The 24,013-nt window shown below is 39.4% G+C and overlaps 3 protein-coding genes across 4 annotated transcripts in view; 1 reads left to right on the forward strand and 2 right to left on the reverse strand.

Annotated features, from left to right (window-relative positions):
- Window positions 1-654: 654 nt before the first annotated feature.
- Window positions 655-1,599, reverse strand: LOC129092672 (zinc finger protein ZIC 4-like). The gene has a single exon (XM_054600687.1). It carries the CDS (start codon window positions 1,269-1,271, stop codon window positions 714-716), a length of 558 nt encoding a protein of 185 aa, XP_054456662.1. The 5' UTR covers window positions 1,272-1,599; the 3' UTR covers window positions 655-713.
- Window positions 1,600-10,989: 9,390 nt separating this feature from the next.
- Window positions 10,990-24,013, forward strand: part of vps8 (VPS8 subunit of CORVET complex) — a 51,137-nt gene continuing 38,113 nt past the window's right edge. For both annotated transcript variants that reach the window (XM_054599821.1, XM_054599822.1), the window contains exons 1-6: window positions 10,990-11,135; window positions 12,561-12,629; window positions 12,779-12,909; window positions 13,459-13,555; window positions 14,353-14,385; window positions 14,878-14,932. In XM_054599821.1, coding sequence (XP_054455796.1) covers window positions 11,064-11,135; window positions 12,561-12,629; window positions 12,779-12,909; window positions 13,459-13,555; window positions 14,353-14,385; window positions 14,878-14,932 — 457 coding nt within the window. In that variant the 5' untranslated portion in view covers window positions 10,990-11,063. The remainder of the gene's footprint in view (window positions 11,136-12,560; window positions 12,630-12,778; window positions 12,910-13,458; window positions 13,556-14,352; window positions 14,386-14,877; window positions 14,933-24,013) is intronic.
- Window positions 18,317-19,741, reverse strand: LOC129092053 (DELTA-sagatoxin-Srs1a-like). Its single transcript, XM_054599823.1, has 2 exons — window positions 19,674-19,741; window positions 18,317-18,743 (listed from the first exon to the last, which is right to left on the reverse strand). Exons 1-2 carry the CDS (start codon window positions 19,739-19,741, stop codon window positions 18,317-18,319), a joined length of 495 nt encoding a protein of 164 aa, XP_054455798.1.

The raw sequence follows: 24,013 nt of genomic DNA on the forward strand, positions 1-24,013 counted from the left end.
ACAGGGTACTGTGTCAACCAGTGAGCCATAAGAAAATCCTCACTACAAATGACTATAGTAGGTTCAAACTTAGCAGTAGCAACATATTTCAGCTGTTGGTTTTTATCTTATCTTATCTTATCTTATCTTATAACTTTGTCACCTTGCATGACTCTAAGCTGCAGTTTTGACCCCCTGATTCCTCTAGAAACAAAGGGAGCAATGGAGGCGAGATGTAACACAGGTACTGTGTCAACCAGTGACATGAGTGCAGATCTGTATAGTTCATAGAAATCCTCACTACAAATTACTATAATTAGGTTCAAACTTAGCAGTAGCAACATATTTCAGCTGTTGGTTTTTATCTTATAACAATTCAGTTCAGTTTTCAGTTTTGCCAGTTAATGTAGGATGCTTGACAGGGTACTGTGTCAACCAGTGACTGTATAGTTCATAAGAAATCCTCACTACAAATGACTATAATTAGGTTCAAACTTTGTTCAAACAACATATTGAAAAAAACTGAAAAAAACAACAAGGTTTTTATCTTATAAAGGATTATCTTATCTTATCTTATGACTGTCACCTTGCATGACTCCTAAGCTGCAGTTTCAGCCCCTGACTCCTCTAGGAAACAAGGGAGCAATGGAGGCCGGATGTGACTGGGTACTGAACTGAGCCTGGTAAACATGGAGGGACTCCTCGCAGACTGGGAACAACACCTCTGAGCCTCTCTACTCCCAGTCTCCCAGTCTGGGATGTAAACCATGAGCCCTACCGGTGTGGGTGCGGGTGTGGATCTTCAGGTTCTCGGATCGAGCGAACATCTTGCCGCAGTTGGGGAATGCGCATGAGAACGGCTTCTCCCCGGTGTGCACCCGAATGTGGTTAATGAGTTTGTACTTGGCTTTGAACGCCTTCCCTGCCCGCAGACACTCGTCCCACATGCACACATGGCTGAGGGACTCGACCCCGGCGGCGACGTGCTCGGTGGTGACGTGGTCCACCAGCTCCTGCATGGAGATGAAAGTTTGCTGGCAGACGGATGTGGCCGTCCGGCGAGAACAAGTTCGGTCGATCCATTTACAGACCAGCTCGGTTTTCACGGTGGGGCCTTTGGAGAAATCCAGCAGGCCGTCCATCCCTGCTCCTGCTCCTCCTCCACCTCCTCCACCACCTCCTCCACCTCCACAGCAGCCGTCCGGTGAGACGATGCTCGAAGCCCCGGAGTTGTTGTTCCCCAGCGGAGAGACGAGGCCATTGTGCCTGAACACCACCGCCGTCCGCTTCATGCCTCCTCTCCTCCTCCTCTCTCCTCCTCCTCTCCTCCACCCAAAACCAGCTGAATCCAGTGACCCGCTCCTTCCCTGCGTGTTCCGGTGAAAGCGAGCTGTCTTTAGATCCCGAGAGTCGGAGCCTCCATGCTTTTTATTTACTGTGTGAATGGAGGTGAACGGGAGTGGAAGAAACACAGCGGGCCGCGACCCAACACTGTCTGGATGCGTCCTTGTCTCCTTCCCTTCTCCTGTCCTCTCTCCTTTCTCCCTTTTCTTGTGTTTCAACTAGCAGACCCCACAACGTTATGATGCATATATATATATATGTACATCAATAAACACATTGCAGAGTAAACTGTCTTTGGTTGAAGTGACTATATATGAACATATTGTTATATATAGGTTATATGTATTCTATATGCTCGTGTTTATAGAACAAGAATTAAAAGACATGTTTTTAGTATCATCCATGTTTGTTAAGGCAATTTCAGATTTTCACCATGGAGTCTTATTTTCCTAGTTCTATTCAATTCAATTCAGTTTATTTTGTAGAGCCCAGAATCACAAATTACAAATTTGCCTCAGAGGGTTTTACAATCTGTACACATGTTACATCCTCTGTCCTTACACCCTCACATCCTCTGTCCTTACACCCTCACATCCTCTGTCCTTACACCCTCACATCCTCTGTCCTTACACCCCCTCACATCCTCTGTCCTTACACCCTCACATCCTCTGTCCTTAGACCCTCACATCCTCTGTCCTTACACCCTCACCTCCTCTGTCCTTACACCCTCACATCCTCTGTCCTTACACCCTCACATCCTCTGTCCTTACACCCTCACATCCTCTGTCCTTAGACCCTCACCTCCTCTGTCCTTAGACCCTCACATCCTCTGTCCTTACACCCTCACATCCTCTCTCCTTAGACCCTCACATCCTCTGTCCTTCCCTCACATCCTCTGTCCTTAGACCCTCACATCCTCTGTCCTTACACCTCTGTCTCACCCTCATCCTCTGTCCTTAGACCCTCACATCCTCTGTCCTTACCCTCACATCCTCTGTCCTTAGACCCTCACATCCTCTGTCCCACCCTCACATCCTCTCTCCTTAGACCCACATCCTCTGTCCTTCCCTCACATCCTCTGTCCTTAGACCCTCACATCCTCTGTCCTTAGACCCTCACATCCTCTGTCCTTACACCCTCACATCCTCTGTCCTTCCCTCACATCCTCTGTCCTTCCCTCACAGCACAGGAAAAACTCCCCTAAAAACCCCTTTAACAGGGAGAAAAAAGGAAGAAACCTCTGGGAGAACGACAGAGGAGGGATCCTTCTCAGGATGGACAGAATGCAATAGATGTCATGTGACCAGAATGAGCAGCATAACAGAGATACAACACATTCAATGTATATGACATAAATGATTCATATAATAAGACTACTTATAATAACAGCAGCAATTATTACAGTAGAATTATAGCCATGAAAATAGAGATAGTAATGTGATTAATAATAATAATGGAAGTAGCAGTGGGTGTCAGTCGGCTCACAGCAGGAGGCACGACTACGGTCCAGGTACCACAACGATTCATGGAAACCTGCAGAACGAGAAAGCAAAAGGGCTTCAGGGTGGAAGTAAAGCTAAAATGCTTAATGGTACAGGTAATAGTAATAGTAATGTGACTAGTAATAATAATAATGTGGTAGCAGTCGGTGTCAGCAGGGCCGTAGCAGGATGCACGTCCACGGTCCAGGTACAGCCACGATTTATAGAAGCCTGCGAAGCGAGAAAGCACAAAGACTCCAGGGTAGAAGCAAGTCAATAGCGTAATAGTACAGACAATAATAATAGTAATGTGACTAATAATGATAGTGGTAGTAGTAGTGGGTGTCAGCAGGGCCTCAGCAGGTGGCACGATGACAGTCCAAATATAACCCGATTCCTGGGAACCTGCGAGGCGAGAAAGCACAAGAACTCCAGGAAGAAGCAAAATCAGTAATGTGCATAAATAGGAGATTAATACATAAAGAAGGAGGGAGAGAAGAGGAGAGAGGAGCTCAGTGTATCCTAGGTAGTCCCCAGCTGTCTAGGCATATAGCAGCATATCTAGGGGCTGGACCAAGCCAAACCTGAACCAGCCCTAACTATAAGCGCTATCAAAAAGGAAGGTCTTAAGCCTGCTCTTAAAAGTGGGTGAGTGTGTCGGCCCCACGGACTGACACTGGAACCTGGTTCCACAGAAGAGGAGCCTGATATTTATACACTCTAGGAACCACAAGTAACCCTGCATTGATGGAGCGCAGCTTTCTAGTTGGGTAATATGGAACTATAAGTTCCTTAAGATAAGACGGTGCCTGACCAGTTAGAGCTTTGTAGGTGAGTAGAAGAATTTTAAATTATATTCTTGATTTAACAGGGAGCCAGTGCAGAGAAGCTAATACTGGAGTAATATGATCTCTTTTCTTAGTTTTTGTTAGAACACGTGCTGCAGCATTCTGGATCAACTGTAAAGATCTAAGAGACCTATTAGAGCAGCCTGATAATAAGGAGTTACAGTAATCTAGTCTAGAGGAAACAAATGCATGAACTAGTTTTTCCTCATCGCTTTGAGACAGGATTTGCCTGATTTTTGAAATGTTACGTAAATGAAAAAAAGGCTGTCCTTGAGATCTGTTTTATATAAGAGTTAAAAGAGAGATCCTGATTCTGACAATCATCCACATCAGTTGGGATAACAGTTTACTCACCAATTTCATTGCTGCCATTATTGTATTCTTATTTTTATAAGAAATTCCCATGAAGAGAGAGAAACCAGTTCTGTTTGTATCCAAAGCCTGGTGTAGAATAAACCTCCATAAACCTCCCTATTATAAAGTGCCACTATTACAGAAATGATACAAAACACATCAAAGAACAATGTTGTCAGGATTCATTTCTGCATCACAAATACCAAAATGGCCTTTCTGAATAAGAAGTGAGGAAGTGCTGCTCTTCGCACAAAACCACAGATGTTAATGGATAATAAATAGCAATAAATAAATATTCAAGGAACTCAATAATAATAAAAATAATAATGCCCAATGATCTGCATGGTACTAGCCTGCTTTGAACTGCAGGCCCTAAGTGTACTGCACAGGTGTGTGTTGTTCACTTAAGTCTCAACCAATCAGTCCCCGATCTACTGGCGATCGTTCGTTCACCCATCGTGTTTCTACTTTTATTACCTCATTCTCCGTTTTATTCCAAAGCCAAATTCCAACTTCCCTTTTTTTTAAAATGATTTTCAAAACATAATGTTTTGAGAATAAATTTGTTATAATTTGTACTTAATATTTTGAGAATACTCTGATACTGTGTCATGGAACTGCGTGTATATGAAAGAGGGTGTCTGCAGTGGTGGAACAAGTATTCCTTATGTAAAAGTAATAATACCCATAATCATTCTAGTAAAATACCATAAAACAGTCTGACATTTATAATTATTATTAAAATGATTATTATAAAGTATTAACAGCAAAATATTCTTTAAAAATAAAAAGGAAAAGAATAGAATTGTCACTTTCACAAGTACTATACATTCCACCACAGCTTCAGTTGTCAGATAAATGTAAGGAGTAATAGTTTAGTATTTCTTTCAGAAATGTAGTGCAATAATTTCCCCGCTGCGGGACTAATAAAGGATTATCTTATCTTATCTTATAAGAAGTAGTGACATATTGGGCTCGTAACTCTGTTATGCTGCTCATTCTGTACACATGACATCTATTGCATTCTGTCCATCCTGGAGAAGGATCCCTCCTCTGTCGTTCTCCCAGAGGTTTCTTCCTTTTTTCTCCTGTTAAAGGGGTTTTTAGGGGAGTTTTTCCTGTGCCGATGTGAGGGTTCCGGGACAGAGGCAAATTTGTAATTTGTGATTTTGGGCTATATAAAATAAATTGAATTCAATTGAATTGAAATTGAATTAAATGGAACACTTATGTAAAGGACAGGTAGCTCACAATTGTACTTAAGTGAAGTTCCAAAAGTGGCAGTCAGTCAATGTGTCAATATGAGGTATGTGAAGGACGTGAAGTCATTTTTTAGTTTCAGAGATTACAGTACCTCTTGGTTTTAGAGCCCTGAAACGATGGAATGGATTGGAAATAATTTAATAATTTAATGATAATGTTAAGTATAACAGGGTCAGTCTGGTTTGGCTGGAGCACAGTAGGGACTTGCTTTTCTCCTGACCGCTTTGCCAAAAAACAAAGCCAACAAAACACAAATCAAAGACATCAACTAATGATATCTTCTGTATCAATTATTTAGCACATTATTTCCTTGATTCATTGTTCAATTTAAAGATATCTGAAAGTAAATAAAAATACTCAAAATATTTCTAAATCACAAATTGATGTGATGTTTTACTCAACCAACAGTCCAAAATCCGATAATATTGATTTAACAATAGTATAAACCATAAAAGCAGGAAATCCTCATAATTGAGAATAAGTGAATGTTACATATGATTGAAGTGTTGAGCTATTAAAACCTATCATCTGCCCATCTGAAGAGGAAGGATGAGTAGGATTCCTCCTCCCCAGAGATTGGCAGCAACTCACTTTTATAAAGATTAAGCCTGTATCCTGAGAATTTGCATATCTGTCCTCCTTTCCGGCACGGGATTATAAATGTAAAGTGACAAATCATCTGCATATAAAAATAATTTATGTGTCAAGCCTAGACGGGGAAATACCTTCAAACTCCTTCTCCTCTTAATCCGTGCCTTTTTCTCGGGTATCAACCTCACGTTTTCCCGTGTATTGTCGAAAAATAGACTTGATGCCTAAATAAACGCTTCAAAACGCAGTTAAGCCTGTGAGACAGAGCCGAGACTTTTAGACAACATTTTTATTGGTGGTCTGCTGGGATTTGCTGGGAGTGTATCATTTGTTCTGCAGAGAGAAGGATTGGCTGCCGTCCCTCCACGACTTTTATGACTCCAGGACCCTGAGGCGGGCAAGGAAGATTGTAGCCGACACCTCTCACCCTGGACACAGACTCTGTGAGCCCCTTCCCTCTGGAAGGAGGCTGCTGTCCATCAGGACCAACACCTCACGCCATAAAAACAGCTTCTTCCCATCTGCAGTTGGGTTGATCAACAACTGACCCAGACAATTACATCCCCAGGACAATCTCTTACAGTTTACACCCATGCACGTCTTGACACTGTAATAATATAATATACCTGTTTTAACACCCTCTTATTTGTTTACTTGTTTACCATATTTTATTGTATATTTTCATATTTTTAGATTATGTCTTTATTATTGCACTGATTTGTTATTTACTGTACGCACCAATTAATCACCTAGCCAAATTCCTTGTATATGTAACGTACTTGGCAATAAACAGCTTCTGTTTCTGATTCTGATTCTGATTTAAACTTCTGAGTCGTGGTCTTGGTCTTCCAAAACCATCTCCCCGACCCACTTCTCCCTGTCACCATTGGCAATGTCATTACCCACCACACATACAGATACAGATAGACAAAGAGCTAAATTATTGCAGCTGGCAAAATTTTAGGGCCCATCATAAGATTTCTACAAAAAATTCAAGTTGTTATGGTGGTAATGAACAGCAATGCTTGTTAGTGCTTTTTTTAATTTTTTTTATTAATGTTTCAAAATGACTTTAAGCACTTTCATGTGCCCTCTATAATCAACATATATTTGACCATTTTACAGTGTTTCTGCAGTTAAGGGACTACCATGAGTCTGAGTATCATCACAGCCTACATGTTACACTTACTTATATCCTTTCATAATTTTGCAGGAATAATGGTATGTTTTGAGACAGTTTGTGAATTCTGTAGTTCAGAAACTTTATTATGAAAATTCAACCAGAAGGTGTAACAGTGTAGCTCCTGCCAGGGTTACTACAGTTTCCCTCAGTGTCAATCCATTTTTATATTCTGGAAATAGTGCATGTAAAGATTTTGCAGTCTTTTTTGAAAATAGATGGACAGCAAATGTCAAACTTATTTCCCAGTATATGCTGTTCCAAGAATCCTAATACAGGGAATACAAGTCTTCAACTTCTGTTAAAATAAGAACATCAAATCATTTATCTGTATACACTTTGAGATGATGGCAATTTCAACAGCATTACGGTGGATAGATTTACAAATTAAAAGGTTATTATTTGTACAGATGTGTGATCTGCATTAATGTCATTGCAATCCTTTGCATCTTACAATAGGTAGGATATTGTCAATGAGATATTTGGAACGCCGTGCATATTTGAAAAATATAAATATTTTGATATCATGAAGCAAATGGAAGAATCAAAAGCAACATCATCAAAGAGTGGCAGTGCAGCTGGGATACAGGAAACACAGGAAGTTACCTTCATGCAGAACAGTGAGAAGTGGGCAAAAACTTAAGAGAAGAACATCCTAACAAGGCTGAGAGGAGAAACTTAATGACACAATGCACTTATTGAGTAAACATCCCTCAGGCTAACATGAACACTGTCAAGTAGTAGTGGGGCGGCTGTGGCGTAGTGGAGAGCAAGGTAATTCTCCAATCAGAGGGTCGGTGGTTCGATACCCGGCCTCGGCAGTCGATGTGTCCTTGGGCAAGACACTTAACCCCAAGTTGCTCCTGAAGGCCATCGGTGTGGACTGGATGATGAATGTTAGTTAGAGTCTGATGGTGGCACCTTGATGGTAGCCTGTCATCAGTGTGTGAATGGGTGAATGATATGTAACATACTACTGACTGTAAGTCGCTTTGGATAAAAGTGTGCTAAATTGTTGTAATGTAAGTAGAGGGATCAGTGGAGCATGTAGAGAATGAGAAAATTAGGGATTTCAGAAATGGAGTCCAAAAACATTTGACATCAGGTTAGGGAGTCTATTCAAATGTCTGAAACTGGGTTGCTGAAGAGAAATTGTTTTCCCGGTTTGCTTTGTTAGTTTGTTTGTTCGGATAAGGGGATAGATAGCTCTGGTCAGAGTGGGAGGCGGTAACAACGCTGGTTGCTATCCGAAGAAGAAGAAGAAGAAGAAGAAGAAGAAGTAGTAGAATTGATAGTTTGTTTTATCGTTAATCTAAAAAAAATTTAAAAAAATACCAGGTGTTTTGATTTTTGGTTGTTAATGCATAGCCCAAAACTGAATCCCCAAAAAAAACAAGAGAACCAAACGAGCTGATTTTGATTATACTTTTTTTTTTCAGTCTATGATGCAAGAACATACCAGGAAAAACATTGAAGAAAAAAATAAAATAAAAAACATAAATAAACCGGAGCCGATGGGAGTATGTTAGCAACAGTAGTTGATTTAATATGCATGTATCCATGTACACAGCAATAATCAAGTATTTTTTCGGTTAGTCAGTGGATTGTTAATACGATATAGTTTGTTACATTTGTATCAAAGTCATTTCTGTGTGCGCAGTGTTGTTGCTGTTGGCACTGATATTTATTTGTGTGCTGTTTCTGCATAAGGAGTCAGAGTAAAAGAGTTTACCCTTTCTACCAGTAGATGTCAGTATAATAGATAGTTACCTAGGTTATTGATACAGATGTATTTAATGCTGTTTATTTCATATGCTTTTTAATCAAAAGACACGTGTTATACTGCCTGTTTAGAATCCCAAGCACCTGCTACCTGTAAGGGGATCTGATCATTTAAACCCCTATAAAGGCCAACACAGTGTACCCAGAGTGTACCATGGCATTTCTGTTTTTTCAATTAAACGATAAAACAAATGATCAAAATGTACACAGACCCAGAATGAAGAGATTATTAAGAACAGTTAATGGATAAAGGGTTGAACGCTTATCTGTTCTATCTATCTTATTGAGTTTCAGAAGTTCGTACTTCTGGAAAGAGTAAAAACCGGATGTATGAGGCCCTATATCTTAAACCAACATTAGACTTTGTTATTAAAGGATATGATAGTATTCGCAGAGATAGAGTGGGGGATAATGGAGGAGGGTGTATAATATTTGTTAAACAAGGAATACAGTATAGAGTTTTGGATAAAAGGAACAGAGCTGGAATATGTAATAATTTAAGTTTGGAAAAAAGTAGAAACCATCAGAATTGCAAACTTTTATAACCCATGTAAGGGACTTTCAATGGAAGTACTGGATGAATTAACTGTACATTTAGAAGGGAAAGTGATATGTTGCTGAGATTTTAATGCTCATAGCGCATTATGGGGTAGTGGTAATGATGACAATGGAATGGTGACAGAAGAGCTAATGGAGATACAAAATGTTGTGTGCTTAAATAATGGAAGTGGGACTAGATTAGGCACAGAGTCGGCTATAGACTCTGTGTTTTCCCATAAAAAGATTTATCAGATATGTTTTGTACAAAGATTTTATACTATACTATGAAAATGTTATATTTGGATTCTTTAACTATGACAAAAAAATGAGGAAAGGGCGTAACATAAATTTATTAATTATTCTTGCCAAGTTTTATATACATAAATGTAAATTTACAAGCCAAAGGCCTATTTTATGTGTTTTTTACAAAGAGTTTGAATTATATTTACAAACCATTAAATGCTGTAACAACAAAAAAACTATAAAAACAAGGACGTCATGCATTGCCTTCGATATATGTTTGTAATTATACAATCAGGATTTGTGCCTTAGTGTCCTCTTTTTTAATATTATTTATTTATGTTTTTCTATTTTAATTTTGTATTATTTTGTTTCTGTCTTTCCTCCCTCCCCCTGCCATGTAAGTTTGAATATATGTATTTTGCTGTCTCTTATTTTTCTGTCAACATGCTGACCAGCCCCCCCCCATGTGGATATACATGTACATTTTTATTCCTGTTCTATCTTTATTTTGTTTTGTTGTATAGTTGTATAGTATGTGTATTTATTGTCTGTGTAGTTGTATAGTATGTGTATTTATTGTCTGTATAGTTGTATAGTATGTGTATTTATTGTCTGTGTAGTTGTATAGTATGTGTATTTATTGTCTGTGTAGTTGTATAGTATGTGTATTTATTGTCTGTGTAGTTGTATAGTATGTGTATTTATTGTCTGTGTAGTTGTATAGTATGTGTATTTATTGTCTGTTGTATAGTATTGTATAGTATGTGTAGTTATTGTCTGTGTAGTTGTATAGTATGTGTATTTATTGTCTGTGTAGTTGTATAGTATGTGTATTTATTGTCTGTGTAGTTGTATAGTATGTGTATTTATTGTCTGTGTAGTTGTATAGTATGTGTATTTATTGTCTGTGTATGTAGTTGTATAGTATGTATTTATTGTCTGTGTAGTTGTATAGTATGTGTATTTATTGTTGTATGTCTGTGTAGTTGTATGTGTATTTATTGTCTGTGTAGTTGTATAGTATGTGTATTTATGTATTTATTGTCTGTATGTGTATTTATTGTCTGTGTAGTTGTATAGTATGTGTATTTATTGCTGCTGCTGTGTAGTTGTATAGTATGTGTATTTATTGTCTGTGTAGTTGTATAGTATGTGTATTTATTGTCTGTGTAGTTGTATAGTATAATATGTGTATTTATTGTCTGTGTCTGTGTAGTTGAATGAATTTCCCCATGGGGATCAATAAAGGAATATAATTATTGACATTTGTAAAATTGTAGATGTGAAATTGTTCAAAAAAACCCAAAACACTCCATACCAGTTGGTGGCGCTAATGCACCAATTCGTTGTTTGCCAACCGCCAATAAACCTCGAAGAAGAAGAAAAAGAAGAAGAAGAAGAAGAAGAAGAAGAAGAAGAAGAAGAGCCGCCGCAGAGGACCTGTGCATGTAAACAGAGATGTCGGAGTCTCCGGATGCTCGCAGCCTTCTCTCTGCCTCCTCGCAGCTCAACCTGATGGACATGGATGCGGTGAGCGGCTTCCTTCATGTCATGGACTCCTGTAGTCCTCCGCAGTCTGTTGTTTTCCTCTGTGTTCAAAGGGAAACATAAGGTTCTGCTAATAACGAACCCAACACTAGGTCGTAACATGTCCACATGAAGCTACAGACACCGGCTTCAGCTGGATCCACTGTCGTTCCTATCCTGAGGATGACTGTTGTGACTCTAAAACAGCCTGACGTCGGTCTAATAATCGTCCTAAAGCATTTATCACCTGATCATGTGACCTTATGGTTTCTCACGCTGACGTCATTGCGTCGCAAAACATGAATTCAAACCAGACATGTTGGCACAGTGAATTAATAAAGACATTTCTTCCAGTTGTTTTTCACTAGTTTGAAGATAAGGCAGGTTTAATAGAGCAGCTGAACTCAACTCAGCAGACCCATACTGACAATGAAACATTGTTACTGTACCAATTAAGATATTTTATATAAAGTGAAAGTCCTATATTTCAATAGCTAATTTATGAATATTTAAGGTACTACAAAAATAGTGTTCTAAATAATTCCAGCCAATGTTCAGGACACCTCTGACTACACTTGTAGTGAAAATCAAACCTTTTTACTCTACCAATTAAGAGATTGTAGTACCTTTAAATATTCATAAATTAGCTTTTTAATTGCAGAAATATAGGACTTTTACTTTGAAATATCTCTTAACTGGTACAGAAAAATGTTATATTTTTAGTTTGAGTGAAGTCAGAGATTTCCTGAACACATATACATCACGTATTGTCGGGAATTATTGAGAATTATTTTTTTATAGCACCTTAAAAAATAAAGAAATGACCTATTTGAAGGTAGAAAAGTTATTACTTTGTTAAATATAATATACAATTGGACAGTGAAAATGTTAGTCAGTCACGAGATGCAAGTAACTGGGTTAATTTTGAATGTGAATAAAATAAAATAAATCTTATTTTAATATATTTGTACATAAGCTTGTTCACATCGTTTGTCATATATTCTCGGTCAGGTTGACCTTGTTGCTCTGGATGACATCATGTTTCATAAATGAACATACTTGCTATGTCTGTAATAGATTGCGTTCATCAATATGTGCTTGTCAACCATATTGTATCTTTTGCATCACATACCAGCATGCACAGCCTACAAAACGAATCTTCAATTCTACATACAGCATATCCTCGCATGCATGTCTTAATTTTGCTGAATAATATAGGGGAAGTCATTTACAAGTAATAAAGGCTAGTTAGCTGCTCAGTGGAAACACAGCTATTCAAGGGGCTCTGCCAAGATGTGGGTTTAGGCTTGGCTTACCTGGAGCTCTGTAGGCGGTCTGGGTTGGATCCTCCTCTGGGAATGTTTTTGATAAAGAAAGCACAAAGAAACAAATAATGCTTTCTGTGTGTTGTAATACTTCTGTTCTCAGATTGATGATAAGGAGTTTGACATTCCCCAAGTAGACACACCTCCCACACTGGAGAGCATCCTTAATGAGGTAAGTACTCTATGACTATTACACTATACTGAATCACACTCTGGCAACAGTATAATGGTAACTTATAGGTATGAGGTATATTTGTCCTGTTGTCCTTTGCGTAGCTGAGCAAAGTGTTGTTTTACTATTGTCCTTTGTGCTGTCTGCAGCTGGAGGATGAGGAGGAACCATTTGTGTTGGAGGATACCTGTGTTCTTAACACAGACAACATGGATGCTCACTCCTGTGACACCTCCTCTCTGGCCAGCTCTGACAGTGGAGACCCAGCACACCTAAAACGGCATGAGCACACACACACACACACACGCACACACACTGCTTCCCTTTTTGCTTCCCTTTTGGCAGATAACTAGTCACTTTGAAGATATCCCATATCACTGCTACCCAGATGATAGTTAATTATATAATAATCAGCTTTATTGCAATAATAATAATCAGCTTTAGTGGTCATGTACATACATACATATATACATGACATTTAACCCATCTCAGAGGAGCAGTGGGCTGCTAAGAAGCGCCCGGAAAGCAACTAGGGGTTCCGTGTCTTGCTCGAGGACACCCAGGCATGTGGACTGTAGAGGCCGGGGATCGAACAGGCCATCTTTCGTTTGCAGAACGAGTGCTGTACACAATGAGCCACAGCCGCCCCATAAATGGGAATATAATATATATAAAATAGTTCTGTGAAGAAATGACCACAAACCCTCACTATAACTTACTTTTGGTGCATTGCTTCTTGTATGTACAAGGTAATTACATGGAATGTGTCTGTGTGGGTGTGTGTTTTGTGTACCTGGGTTTTCGTTTGTGGACATGTACACGTGTGAAGGAAGAGGAGGACAGTGGATCTTAATGCAACCGTTCATGGGTCTGTTCTTCGACACAGCCTGTTGAAGGGCATCTCTGCACAGATCGTCTCTGCTGCTGTAAGACGAACAACACACACACACACACACACACACACACACACGCACACACACAGAAAGGACTCATTCTATAATTCCTTCAACACCGATTCCTTATGCCTCCATGCTGGCACCAGAAATATTTTTTTGTCTGTCCACCCGGTCCATTCTTGTGACGTCTCTGGAGGGAATTTGCCACAAATGTCCAATTGGACTTTAAGATGAACGGAATAGAAATTGGTGGTCACTGTGATCTCACAAAACACAATTTTGGACACAAAGTGTGGATTCATATTTGACAGAAGTGTCTAATAGGATAACATGAAGTGATGACATTGTGGACAGACATGGATGTAAACGACAACATGATGTATTTGGCAGAGGCGTTATTTCTAGTTGATTAGAGTACAGCTTCAGTACAGTGCTTTTGATGTGAACAAAATTAAATGATAAAACATCCCAAAATCATGAGTGCATTCATCATTCATGTTGGTCTTTGATGATCTTTCTACTTGTTTTGTCAGACAGCTGCATAACATTAAAACAATAGGTTCTTAAAGTCCTGACTGACTCACTGAAGCTAATGGTAATCTCTGGGTCTCTGTACTGTATCAGTCACTTGATCAAAACACCAGCTGTCAGACAGCAGTGATTTGTCAGTGACAGGGTCATGTTTTTCTTTGGAAAGATGATCCTATTTGTCTGATTTATTGTAACTGAATCTGTATTTTAGTACTAGCGTCAGAATAGTACATTTGTTGCAGTGCAATGCATGTATTTATTCAAGCATTATAAAAACACTTGTATATTTTTCTCAGGACAAAGTGGATGCTGGACTGCCAACTGCTATAGTAAGTATTTTTTTTTCCATAAACACTGATCTCAACTGAACAAAGAGAGGAGGTGGTGGTACTATTTTTAAAGGAACATTTGGTTACATACCCTATCACTCTTTTTATGACTTTTATTGCCAATAAGGTCTGCTCTATATATCATTAGGCTACCGGTCTGCAGCACATTCAAGGTTTACTATTTATTCACAACGCTGTAATCATTTCATTCAACTAAAACATAACTGTTGGCTAGTTTGAAAAGATTTTACACAGCAATACAACATAAAGCAAAGTTGACCTGTTTTCATTTAGACAGAACTCTGTACTGTAGATATGTAGGGGAGAGGCAGACAGAGAATGCGAGAGTGTGCACTTTTACGAGAGGGTTTCATAGTTAATTAATTAGAATACCGCTACTGAAAAGTCCTTGATTGTGTGAGCATTGATGGAGGCAGGAAATGTATATTGTTTTACAGTGTTTGGTCTTTTTTGAACTTTTCCTGACTTCAGACAGTGTCGGGTGTGATTGCAGTAGGAACATCTCATGGTCTGGCTCTGGTCTTTGGTGAGTTCAAACTTGCTCCTTTTACACACACAGCGATGTAAATGAAATTTTCACATTTTTACAATGCAAACATTACAGAAACAGTGTAGATAGAATTAAGTAAGTTTAGTTACTGGTTATTTCTTGTTAAAGCAAGCATGCGTACACAAAGCAGTGGTGTGCCTTACCGTCCTCATCAGGGTCTTCTTAGATACTACCTCTAGGGGATGTTAAAGTCTGAAACGAAATGTTCTAAGTGGTTTAAAAGTGGTTTAAATGATAAAACACTGAAACGACTGCTCTTATTTTTTATTTACACCCGTATTTAGTACTTATTAGTAATTATTAATGTCCGTGATCACAGTTTGAGGCTGAATGAAGGTATAAAAACCTGGATTTGGAGAGTTGCTCCCTTTCCTTCTTGTAGATCTTCACAAGACCGTTGTCTCAAAGCCTCACACTTAGTTGTGTGCCTTTCACTGAACAACCGCTTTCCAGTGAAATCAGGGCTGGACTGGCCATCTGATTAGCAGGCACTTCCCTGGTGGGCTGACCAGTCTTTGGGGATGACATGATTGTCAGGAAGACTTGATCGGCCCATTAGATTCTTAATTGACACTAGGCTGGCCCCATCACATCTTTAAACCCCTACCCCCCTTAGCTCAGTGCAATAATCAGAGCATAAGAAAAATGAGTGCCATAATATAAAAGACAAAACGCAAGGGAGGTGTGGAGAAATTCTGTCTGAAAAACCGCCCTCTTGGCAGAATGGTATGGGCGTCTGAGGCTACAGCCCCAAAGATTTTGCCCTGAACGTTTCAGACCCTTTTAATGCCTCGCTGCTCAGAGTCACCTCTGGCATCAGCACAGCATCTCTCCCTCTCCTGTCTCGCAGTGCGGACGCTGTTACTGTGGTTATGGGAGTTGGCGTCGACAGGTAATTTTTGTCATAACGCAAGCCTATGTGAATCTCGACAAAACAATGTGAATTGGCAATATTCTTCGTAACAGTTTGTCGAAATAAATACAGATCTATGTGTGTGTGTGGGGGGGTCTGATGGTCAGCACTGAGTACCACATGCTGCGGCTGGAAGTGTAGAGGAGGAATGGCAGAGCGTTCTATTCCAGGTGGGAAATACCACCGGAAGAATGCCAAGCAAATTTTACATAGTGGCCAAACGGTGGAGTTACAATTTCATGTTCCGTCACGAAATGCCACAGGGCTTAAAATACTTTTATGGTGAAAGAGACGTCTGTTTTGAGGTGATTTAACCTATCAATACAAAGACATGAATAGCCCTTATTTAAATCTTTAAGTCCTAAAAGTTTTAAAATGCACCAATAGCTGAATCCAGAGTTATTTTCCTTCCTCTGTTCATGTAAATGAGAACATGGCTTGACAGAGGGCTTGGAGGCTGGGCTTAAAGAAACGCTTGTGTGCTTGCTCTATGGGTCCCATGGATATTGAAGATCACTTGAAGATCTGGGTAATTTCATCTGAGTTCTGTACTCAAAATCAACTTTCTTTCTCAACATACAGTAGCAGTCAAAAGTTTGGACACACCTTCTCATTCAACTACTTTGAAGAATCTAAAATATAAAACATATTCTGGTTTGTTGAGCGTAGAAACGTAGAAAAAAACGTAGAAAAAAAATAAAAAAAACCATTGAATAAGAAGGTGTGTCCAAACTTTTGACTGGTACTGTGCATATGTTGCACGTCATACATATATATTGCTTGTCATTTCCAGTAAATATCACAATGTTAAACGTGTTTTCTGTTTAAAAAGTACAAAGAGAAGATGGCATGTAACGTTACTACTCAGCCACCTTTTAAGTGGTTATGTCTCCAGTCTGATCTGGAGCGCACAGCTGATAGATACGTGGATCGCTTACATGATAAAACAAAACGCTTACTGTAAGGACACGTTGTCTCTCTCTCTGATCTCTTTCATTTTTACTCGTTCACTTTAACACTGCTACCGCTGGAAATGTTTTGAGGAGCATTTTTGGCGTCCTTGCTGATTTCACAGAACAAATAAGCTTCCATTATATTAAATGTATCAATCCAAACTGACGGTGAGACGCATGCTGCTCGAAGCAACGCATTATCTGCATAGACAGCTGTTAATATTAAACAAATATCCCACTGTTAATGTGTTTTGATTGTATCTACACTGATTGATCACTACAGGCAGCTTCCCCTCAATAGCTACTGTGGGTGGGTAAATAGAATCACTGAATCGAAACATGGGCCCGCAAACACTGTTGATTTCTTCCTGTGGAGCAGAATGGAAAGTATTTTGGTATGGTAAAATGTCTGCTGTCCCCCAGCCTGATGAAGGCAGGTTAGTGAACAGCTGTTTACATGTGACATTTACCAAACACTGAGTCAGTGGACTGGATGACAGAACATTTATGCGGCGCTCATGTCTCATTTCTAGCGGGTGATTCCCAGTAAAACGTTACTTGTTTTATTTTCAATAAGTAAAAGGTTTGTTTTTGGTGCATCATTTGTATATCAATTACTCACACTGTGTTACCTTGAATGCTTGAAGAAAACTATCTCAGATGCTAGCACGATGAACGGGGAGAATTAAAAAAACTGAAAAAAATGTAGATGGGGGTCGTTTTTGACATAAGGAAAACTATATCTAAACTTCTGTTGACATATTCTGGATTATACTGCTTGAGTTGTCTAAATCTTATTTGTAAATTCGTATGCTCACTTCTTCCCAAACACATGCATCTTCGCTAAAACCTTACTATTTAAAACACATCCAATGTCACGCTTTTGTCCTCGTGCTACTCGTTTGTGCAAGTCCAAAGTGTTTTAAATAGTAATAATACCGTTGAGGCATCTGAGAAAAATTAGGTTTCCTTCAACAACATGGGGAGAGTGTTTGAAATACAAATGATCATCATCATTACAATAACAGTTATTGACCGACAAAATAATGTTTAACTTTACAAAGTCATATGTATAAATGCAAAACATCCCCAAAACAAAGAGCCTCTTCTATAAAAAAGCCCACAGCAGATGGTATGTTCTCTTTAAAAGAATGATCCATGTCTTTAAGGGTACAAAACAAGTTCATTTTATTGGCTTAATTTACATTGTGCCAGAGAGAACACAATGACGTGATCTGATGGACACAAAAAGTCTCCATTTTTATTTGCAATTAGGCATCAACTACTTAATTTTCTTAAATCCTACCAGAAATACCCCATTTTTAGACTACAAACATGTATAATCATATTTTAAGTATATTGATAAATGACCACCTCTGCAGCTGGTGACCAACTTTGTCAGTTGATTGATCTTTACTTATATTGAAATATTACAATTACTGTGATCATCTGATATGGCGCACAAAGCAACAGTAGGATCTTGCTTCTTTTGCCTTAATACATGCCGGTATCACTGACATCCACCCTTAGGACTGCTTCACCTGAGTCTGACATGGAGGCACTGACAATAACATAATCGCCCTCATAAGAAATGCAGGAGCCATCAGCCTTTGCTCTTACAAAATTATTTTCACTTCCATTGTACATGACATCATAAAGATTGTAGTCGCAGTTGTTTCCTCTGTCAAAGATCCCAACAGCAAACCAGTTGGAGTAGAGGTTTCGGTCGTAGGGCACGGAGAACATGACCGCCATGGAGTGGCTGTAGTCGTTCATGTCGCCGTTGAAAAGATCGTAGGTGAAGACGCCGACGGTACCGGTGGCACTGCCAGTGGTCTTGTTGAACAATGCACTGGCATTTGAGCAGGGACCCACCATGGGTGGCAGAGGGACCTCACAGCAGCCACTCTCAGCGAACACCCTGAACACAGAGGGACACAACATATCCCACAGAAATTTACTTCTCCAAATCATTCCATTGATTTTGTGGTTTTGTTTTTTGTCTGAGCTGAGCATTCCTGTTCCACTGTTGATGGTAGTTTGGATACTTAAAAGTAGCGTGTTTGTGTCCATGGTGCCACTAGTGATTATTCACTCTGACCAATCAGTGGTCTGCTCTGCAGTGTTGTAACTCCACCTTTTAGTATCGGCTCTGCTTGCTTGGAACCTCGACCCAATTAAAGTACCAGGTATTAGGTCAATTTTACTAATGGCAACTATGTAGCTTGAGGTGATGGCACCTGCAAGTTATTATTATTATTATTATTATTATTATTATTATTATATTCCTTTACTGATCCCCATCGGGGAAATCCGGGTGTTGCAGCAGCTCAACTACAGAAACAGATAATAAATACAACATTATACAATAAAAATAAAATAGAATAAAAATAAAGATGTACAGTAATCCACGCCATCTATCTACCTGGCATTTTCATTTCTCTGTCTATTCTGTTCACACAAGACTGATTACATGCCTCTATGTCCCGGAGGAGGGATAGAGGGAGTCATATGTGGTATCGATTGTAAAGCCTTCTTAAGGCAAACGTTTTGAATTTCATAGATAAAATTGACACAACTTTACTCTGAGATAACAATGCAGTTCAAAAAATAAAAGCTGATGAACAGATCATTAAAGAAAAAAGAAGACTGGCTAAAAATCTATGCTATACATGATTTTGTCTCACACAAAACAGACTAGCCCAGCATCTCTTGACACTGCTGTGTATTATAGTCTTAGTGTGTGCGTGCGTGCGCGCTTATGAAATGCAACCAGAATAAATGCTAACGTCAGGTTTATGTGTACTCTCAATACCTTATGAAATAAACATGTACAAAAGCAAAGCATTACCTTGGGTTAGAGAGAGTGTAGCAGCCAGAGTTGTTGGTAATCTCAACGGAGCAGATGCGATGAGGCATTGTGATGAAGAGGCTGGCTGTGACCTAGAGACAAGATCGCATCATTTCAGTTTATTCAACGTCTCTTAGGCAGAGCAACAGTTTGTCTTTGTTTAGAGCTTTGGTGTGATCTGCTGAAAGTCTAAAGTCAAACGCATAAGTTACAGTGTGCTCAGATAAGGCTGCTAACTAAACTTCTTTACGTTTAAAAACTTTTGGTTTATTATTTCCAAAGCACCAATTCCATTAGAACACATGGTGTCTTCTCACCACTTCTCCAACTGCCACTTTCTCTTCTGTTTTCAATAGGTTGAAGGTGTTATTAATCCACCTGTATGTGCTAACTTGCATCTAAAGCTTAAGTTTGTGTTATTACTACCACTGGCTTACATTTATAATAAGGTCCATGTATCATGTTGCACAGGTACAGCCATCAGTCATTTATTGGCATGCGGCTTATAATGTTTAGCCCAATGTAAACTGGTAAAACTCCTAATTTCCAAAAGTGAGTAAGTTGGAAATTTTGTTATTTCTCCCAGCAGACATTTTGACAAGGCATACTATGGTGGCATCTTCTTCTGTATGTGGTTGTGTTTCTGCGTTTTCAGCTATGTATTGTAAAGGGGTTTTCTTAGTTTGTGTGTTTGAAGTGTGTTGAGCTCTCAGGGCCACCGTGTGAGTTTACATGCGCTTTACTCTCGTATAGTCAGACCACTTGATGTGTCGGTGCTAAAGAAGGCTCTGGCTACACATATCATCATTTTGTTATACTGGCAAAAATGCTCTGGCTTTTTAAAAATTCTTTAAACTAACCGCAATGGTCTTGGGCGGCGCTAAGCAAAGGATGCAGCGACAGTGTCCAAAAAACCCCACAGACAGCAGATAAGCAGGACAATGTCAGCTGAAGTAGACAGCTGATGGCAGGCTCGTACCACAGTCCACATCCAGTGAGTCAGACTATATGCTCTTAAGTAGAGAAGGTGGATGTGTGAACTTGTGCGCACCAAAGGAGGCACACCCAAGCTTCCTAAATTAATGATTAAATAGTATTGTATATCAGGTGCTGCATTGCAAATATAAAAGAATTTGGGCGCAGCTCTACAATGATATAAGATTTTTCCTATTTGAAATAGTAAAAAAAAGAAACCAAAAATCTATAAATAGTGGTCAATGCTGATATTTTGTCATGCTGCCACAAATGGATCAATGTATGGAAAACTCTGATATACTGTATTTTCAGTGAAGATTAAAGAGGAGACAAGTTCAAGATCTGTTTAACCAAGGCTTCAATCTGGATCAAATTAATCAGATTAAATCTGCTGCCAAAAAAATGTATCTCGATAAACTTCAACTTGCTCAAAATAAGTTTACTAGACTTGTTCTTCACTGTTTATACTGTAGTAGTAGTGGGCTCTCAGTTTATGTTAGATTACATTCCCATCCGTTTGAAAATGTCCATTTGAGGGTATATCAGAATCTTTTTCAGGTCTTTGAGACCACACTGGTCAAACAGGTTTGCGCATTGACAACAATTAGTTTTAGCCAAAACAGTTCTGTACATGGCTTTTGTAAAAAATGTGGTGCGCTATCAATGTGTACTTGTTTGGCACACTCTTTGCTTCATTTTCTTTAATTGTTTTGTTATGGTTTTTTTTCCATTTGACTCTTGATTTCATGATTGTAAATATGTTTTACATTGACACTTTTTAATTTTGGGGACCTCAGTAAGATAAGCTACTGGTATGGCAGAAGCTAATGGAGATCCACTTAAATAAACACATTTAATAATGGATGACTCAAATAGATAATAGACAATATTCTCATCAATTTCTTTTTGTATAGCCCAAAAATATACCTAATAAAACGTACCCCCATATTAGCAACATTATCGTCTAATATCTAAAAGTCACAGGAGTACTTACTTTTTTATGGGTTAAAAAAAGAAAGAAGCCGGTACCAGTTTTTGGAGCTTGGCGAGCAGTGGTCAAGGTTTCAGGCAGGATGTGGCGGTCAAGTCACATTGCACTTGAGCTGCTAATGCACCGGGTTTTATTGACTCAGGTAATCAGGACCTCTAGGCACCAGTTGACTCCCTCCTTATCTCTCATCCATTATCAGTCTCCCCCCCCCCCCCGCGCTCTGTTCCCGGACCTCGCCAACGCCTTATGACCATGAAAGGATTGTCGTGTTTTATCAACGTGAGCTTTTATTTGGACCTTCTTTTGTTTAAACCTTTTTAAAATGGGTATTCATTGTTTGTACAGGGCGTTCCCAGGAAGGTAAGGAGTGACTGGCCTGCCATGCTCCCTGGGTAACAATCCAAAGTAGTAGAGTATGAGCTAGAGCAATACGCTTATGAATTGACTGACTATGAAATGAGACAACTGTTAAGTGAACAGTAGATACCATGACACCCTTTGGAAAGTAAGAACCAAGACAACCACTAACATATAAATAATTTTAACCATGATAATGGGAGGAGTTTGCAGCAGTTCTATCAGTAAAATATGTTGTCTTGTTTGAAGAGTTTCTATCAGCAGTCATATCAGTTATATGAGTAGTATTTGCAGTATCAGTAGTCAGTGGATTGAAATAGAGAATGCATCAGAGCTCCAGCAGCCTGTGATCTGTGAACATGCAGCAGTTTCAGTATGCATGTTCATGTTTTGTTTTTCAGGGCACAGGTATTGATGTCAAATATCTGTCATCAGAAAAACACGCTGCAGGTGTGGAAATAATCCAAAGCCATATTTTAATGTTAAAGTAATATCTTTTATAGTCAAACCATTCTTAACTTAAATTAGAGCATTTTCTTCATGTTATATCAGCTGACCCATCATGGTTAAGTGTCCCTGATCCATGACAGTAGTGCTGTGTTCTGGTCCTTGATCAGATGTCAGTGAACGACTGTGAGGGATCCCTCTCCCAGGACAGACAGACATGAGGTAGATGTTGTGTGCACAGAATAAACAACACAATAATATTACAACATTGACAATGTCAAGCAGCTTCCAGGTGTCAAGGACTGCTGCTGATTCCATCGTTCTGGTAGAGGAGGCAGAGCACAAGTTCACCTTGACAACAGACTGGAAATGTAACACTGAGGCTGTTTACTGGAAAGAACAGAGCAGACTTCTTCCTGAAGAAACTCAGGTCATTTATTGTGTGCAACAAGATGTTGCACATTTTGTACCAGTCAGTAGATATAAGCACAATCTTTCGATGGGTAGTGGCATCGCAGCCAACGACCAAAACAAAGGCCATCTCTGTTCTGGGCCATCTCTGTTCTGGGGGCCATTGGAGGTGGTGGGGAAGAGTATGCTGCAAAAACTGTTGTTCCATCACGGGAAACACCTCCCATCCTCTTCACAACCTGCTGTCAAACAGCGGAGCACTCTCAGTACAAGACTGATCCAGCTACCATTCAACAAGGACAAGTACAGCTGCCATCTCCCTTTACAACCAGTCTCTTCTGGGTCAGGACGGGGGGGCGGGGTCGGAAGCCTCATGCTTCCCCCAAAAACGGACTAAACACTCACCCTGGACTCACATCTTATTCAAATTATCTGAGCAATAACTGCACTTTCATTTTACAGTATATGTTGCATTTAATTTGCACTGCTTGCGCTCTTTCCACTTCACAGGATTACAGCATGTACATGAAAATCCTCATTTATTTAATGCTATGGTCGATAAATATTGTATAGCTTTCCGCACACTATTTGGGATTAATAAAGTACTTCTATATCTCACTATCTGTCCGTCTGTCTGTGTCTATCTCTCTATCTTAACACGCCAATTCATCCGACATGTCTATTAAGAAAGCGCAGCTAATGGATTTCTGATATCCGCACCCAGAGCCAGTCCTCACCAACCCGCAAAAATATGCGGAAATAAACCACCCAAACCTAACCTGCCAACTTAATGCATTGAATTTTGACAATTGTCGGGAAGGAGGTCTGAGACAAGGACAGAGACAAGCAATGTTTGAGAGTGAGACTTGAGAGTAAGTTATTAATAACTTACTCGTAATGCTGGTTTGTCATTTTTGAACCGCTGACGCGAACTGTGATATTTTCTAGTAAGTACTCGAACCCACCTGACCTGCAGGTTGACTCGTGCGTCACTACTGTCCATGGTTATGAATAGTTCTGTCGCTCAACATGATGAATGTTTTTGAGTTGCAGTAGCAGGAGTGTGAAGAAGTCCGGTATGACCAACAAATAACTGCTGGTTTAGGTGAAAGCAGAAGTTAGACTAAAGACTAAAAGAGAGCAAGAAAATATTCATGGC

This window comes from Anoplopoma fimbria, chromosome 6, assembly GCF_027596085.1.
Source record: "Anoplopoma fimbria isolate UVic2021 breed Golden Eagle Sablefish chromosome 6, Afim_UVic_2022, whole genome shotgun sequence".
Classification (NCBI taxonomy): Eukaryota; Metazoa; Chordata; class Actinopteri; order Perciformes; family Anoplopomatidae; genus Anoplopoma; species Anoplopoma fimbria.

Excerpts from the sequence above, each read along its gene's own strand:
- LOC129092672 (XM_054600687.1), bottom strand. The coding sequence starts at position 1,271 with ATGAAGCGGACGGCGGTGGTGTTCAGGCACAATGGCCTCGTCTCTCCG.
- LOC129092053 (XM_054599823.1), bottom strand. The coding sequence starts at position 19,741 with ATGCCTCATCGCATCTGCTCCGTTGAGATTACCAACAACTCTGGCTGC. Across the intron at positions 18,744-19,673 it reads TACACTCTCTCTAACCCAAG|GGTGTTCGCTGAGAGTGGCT; the intron begins GTAATGCTTTGC and ends CTCTGTGTTCAG.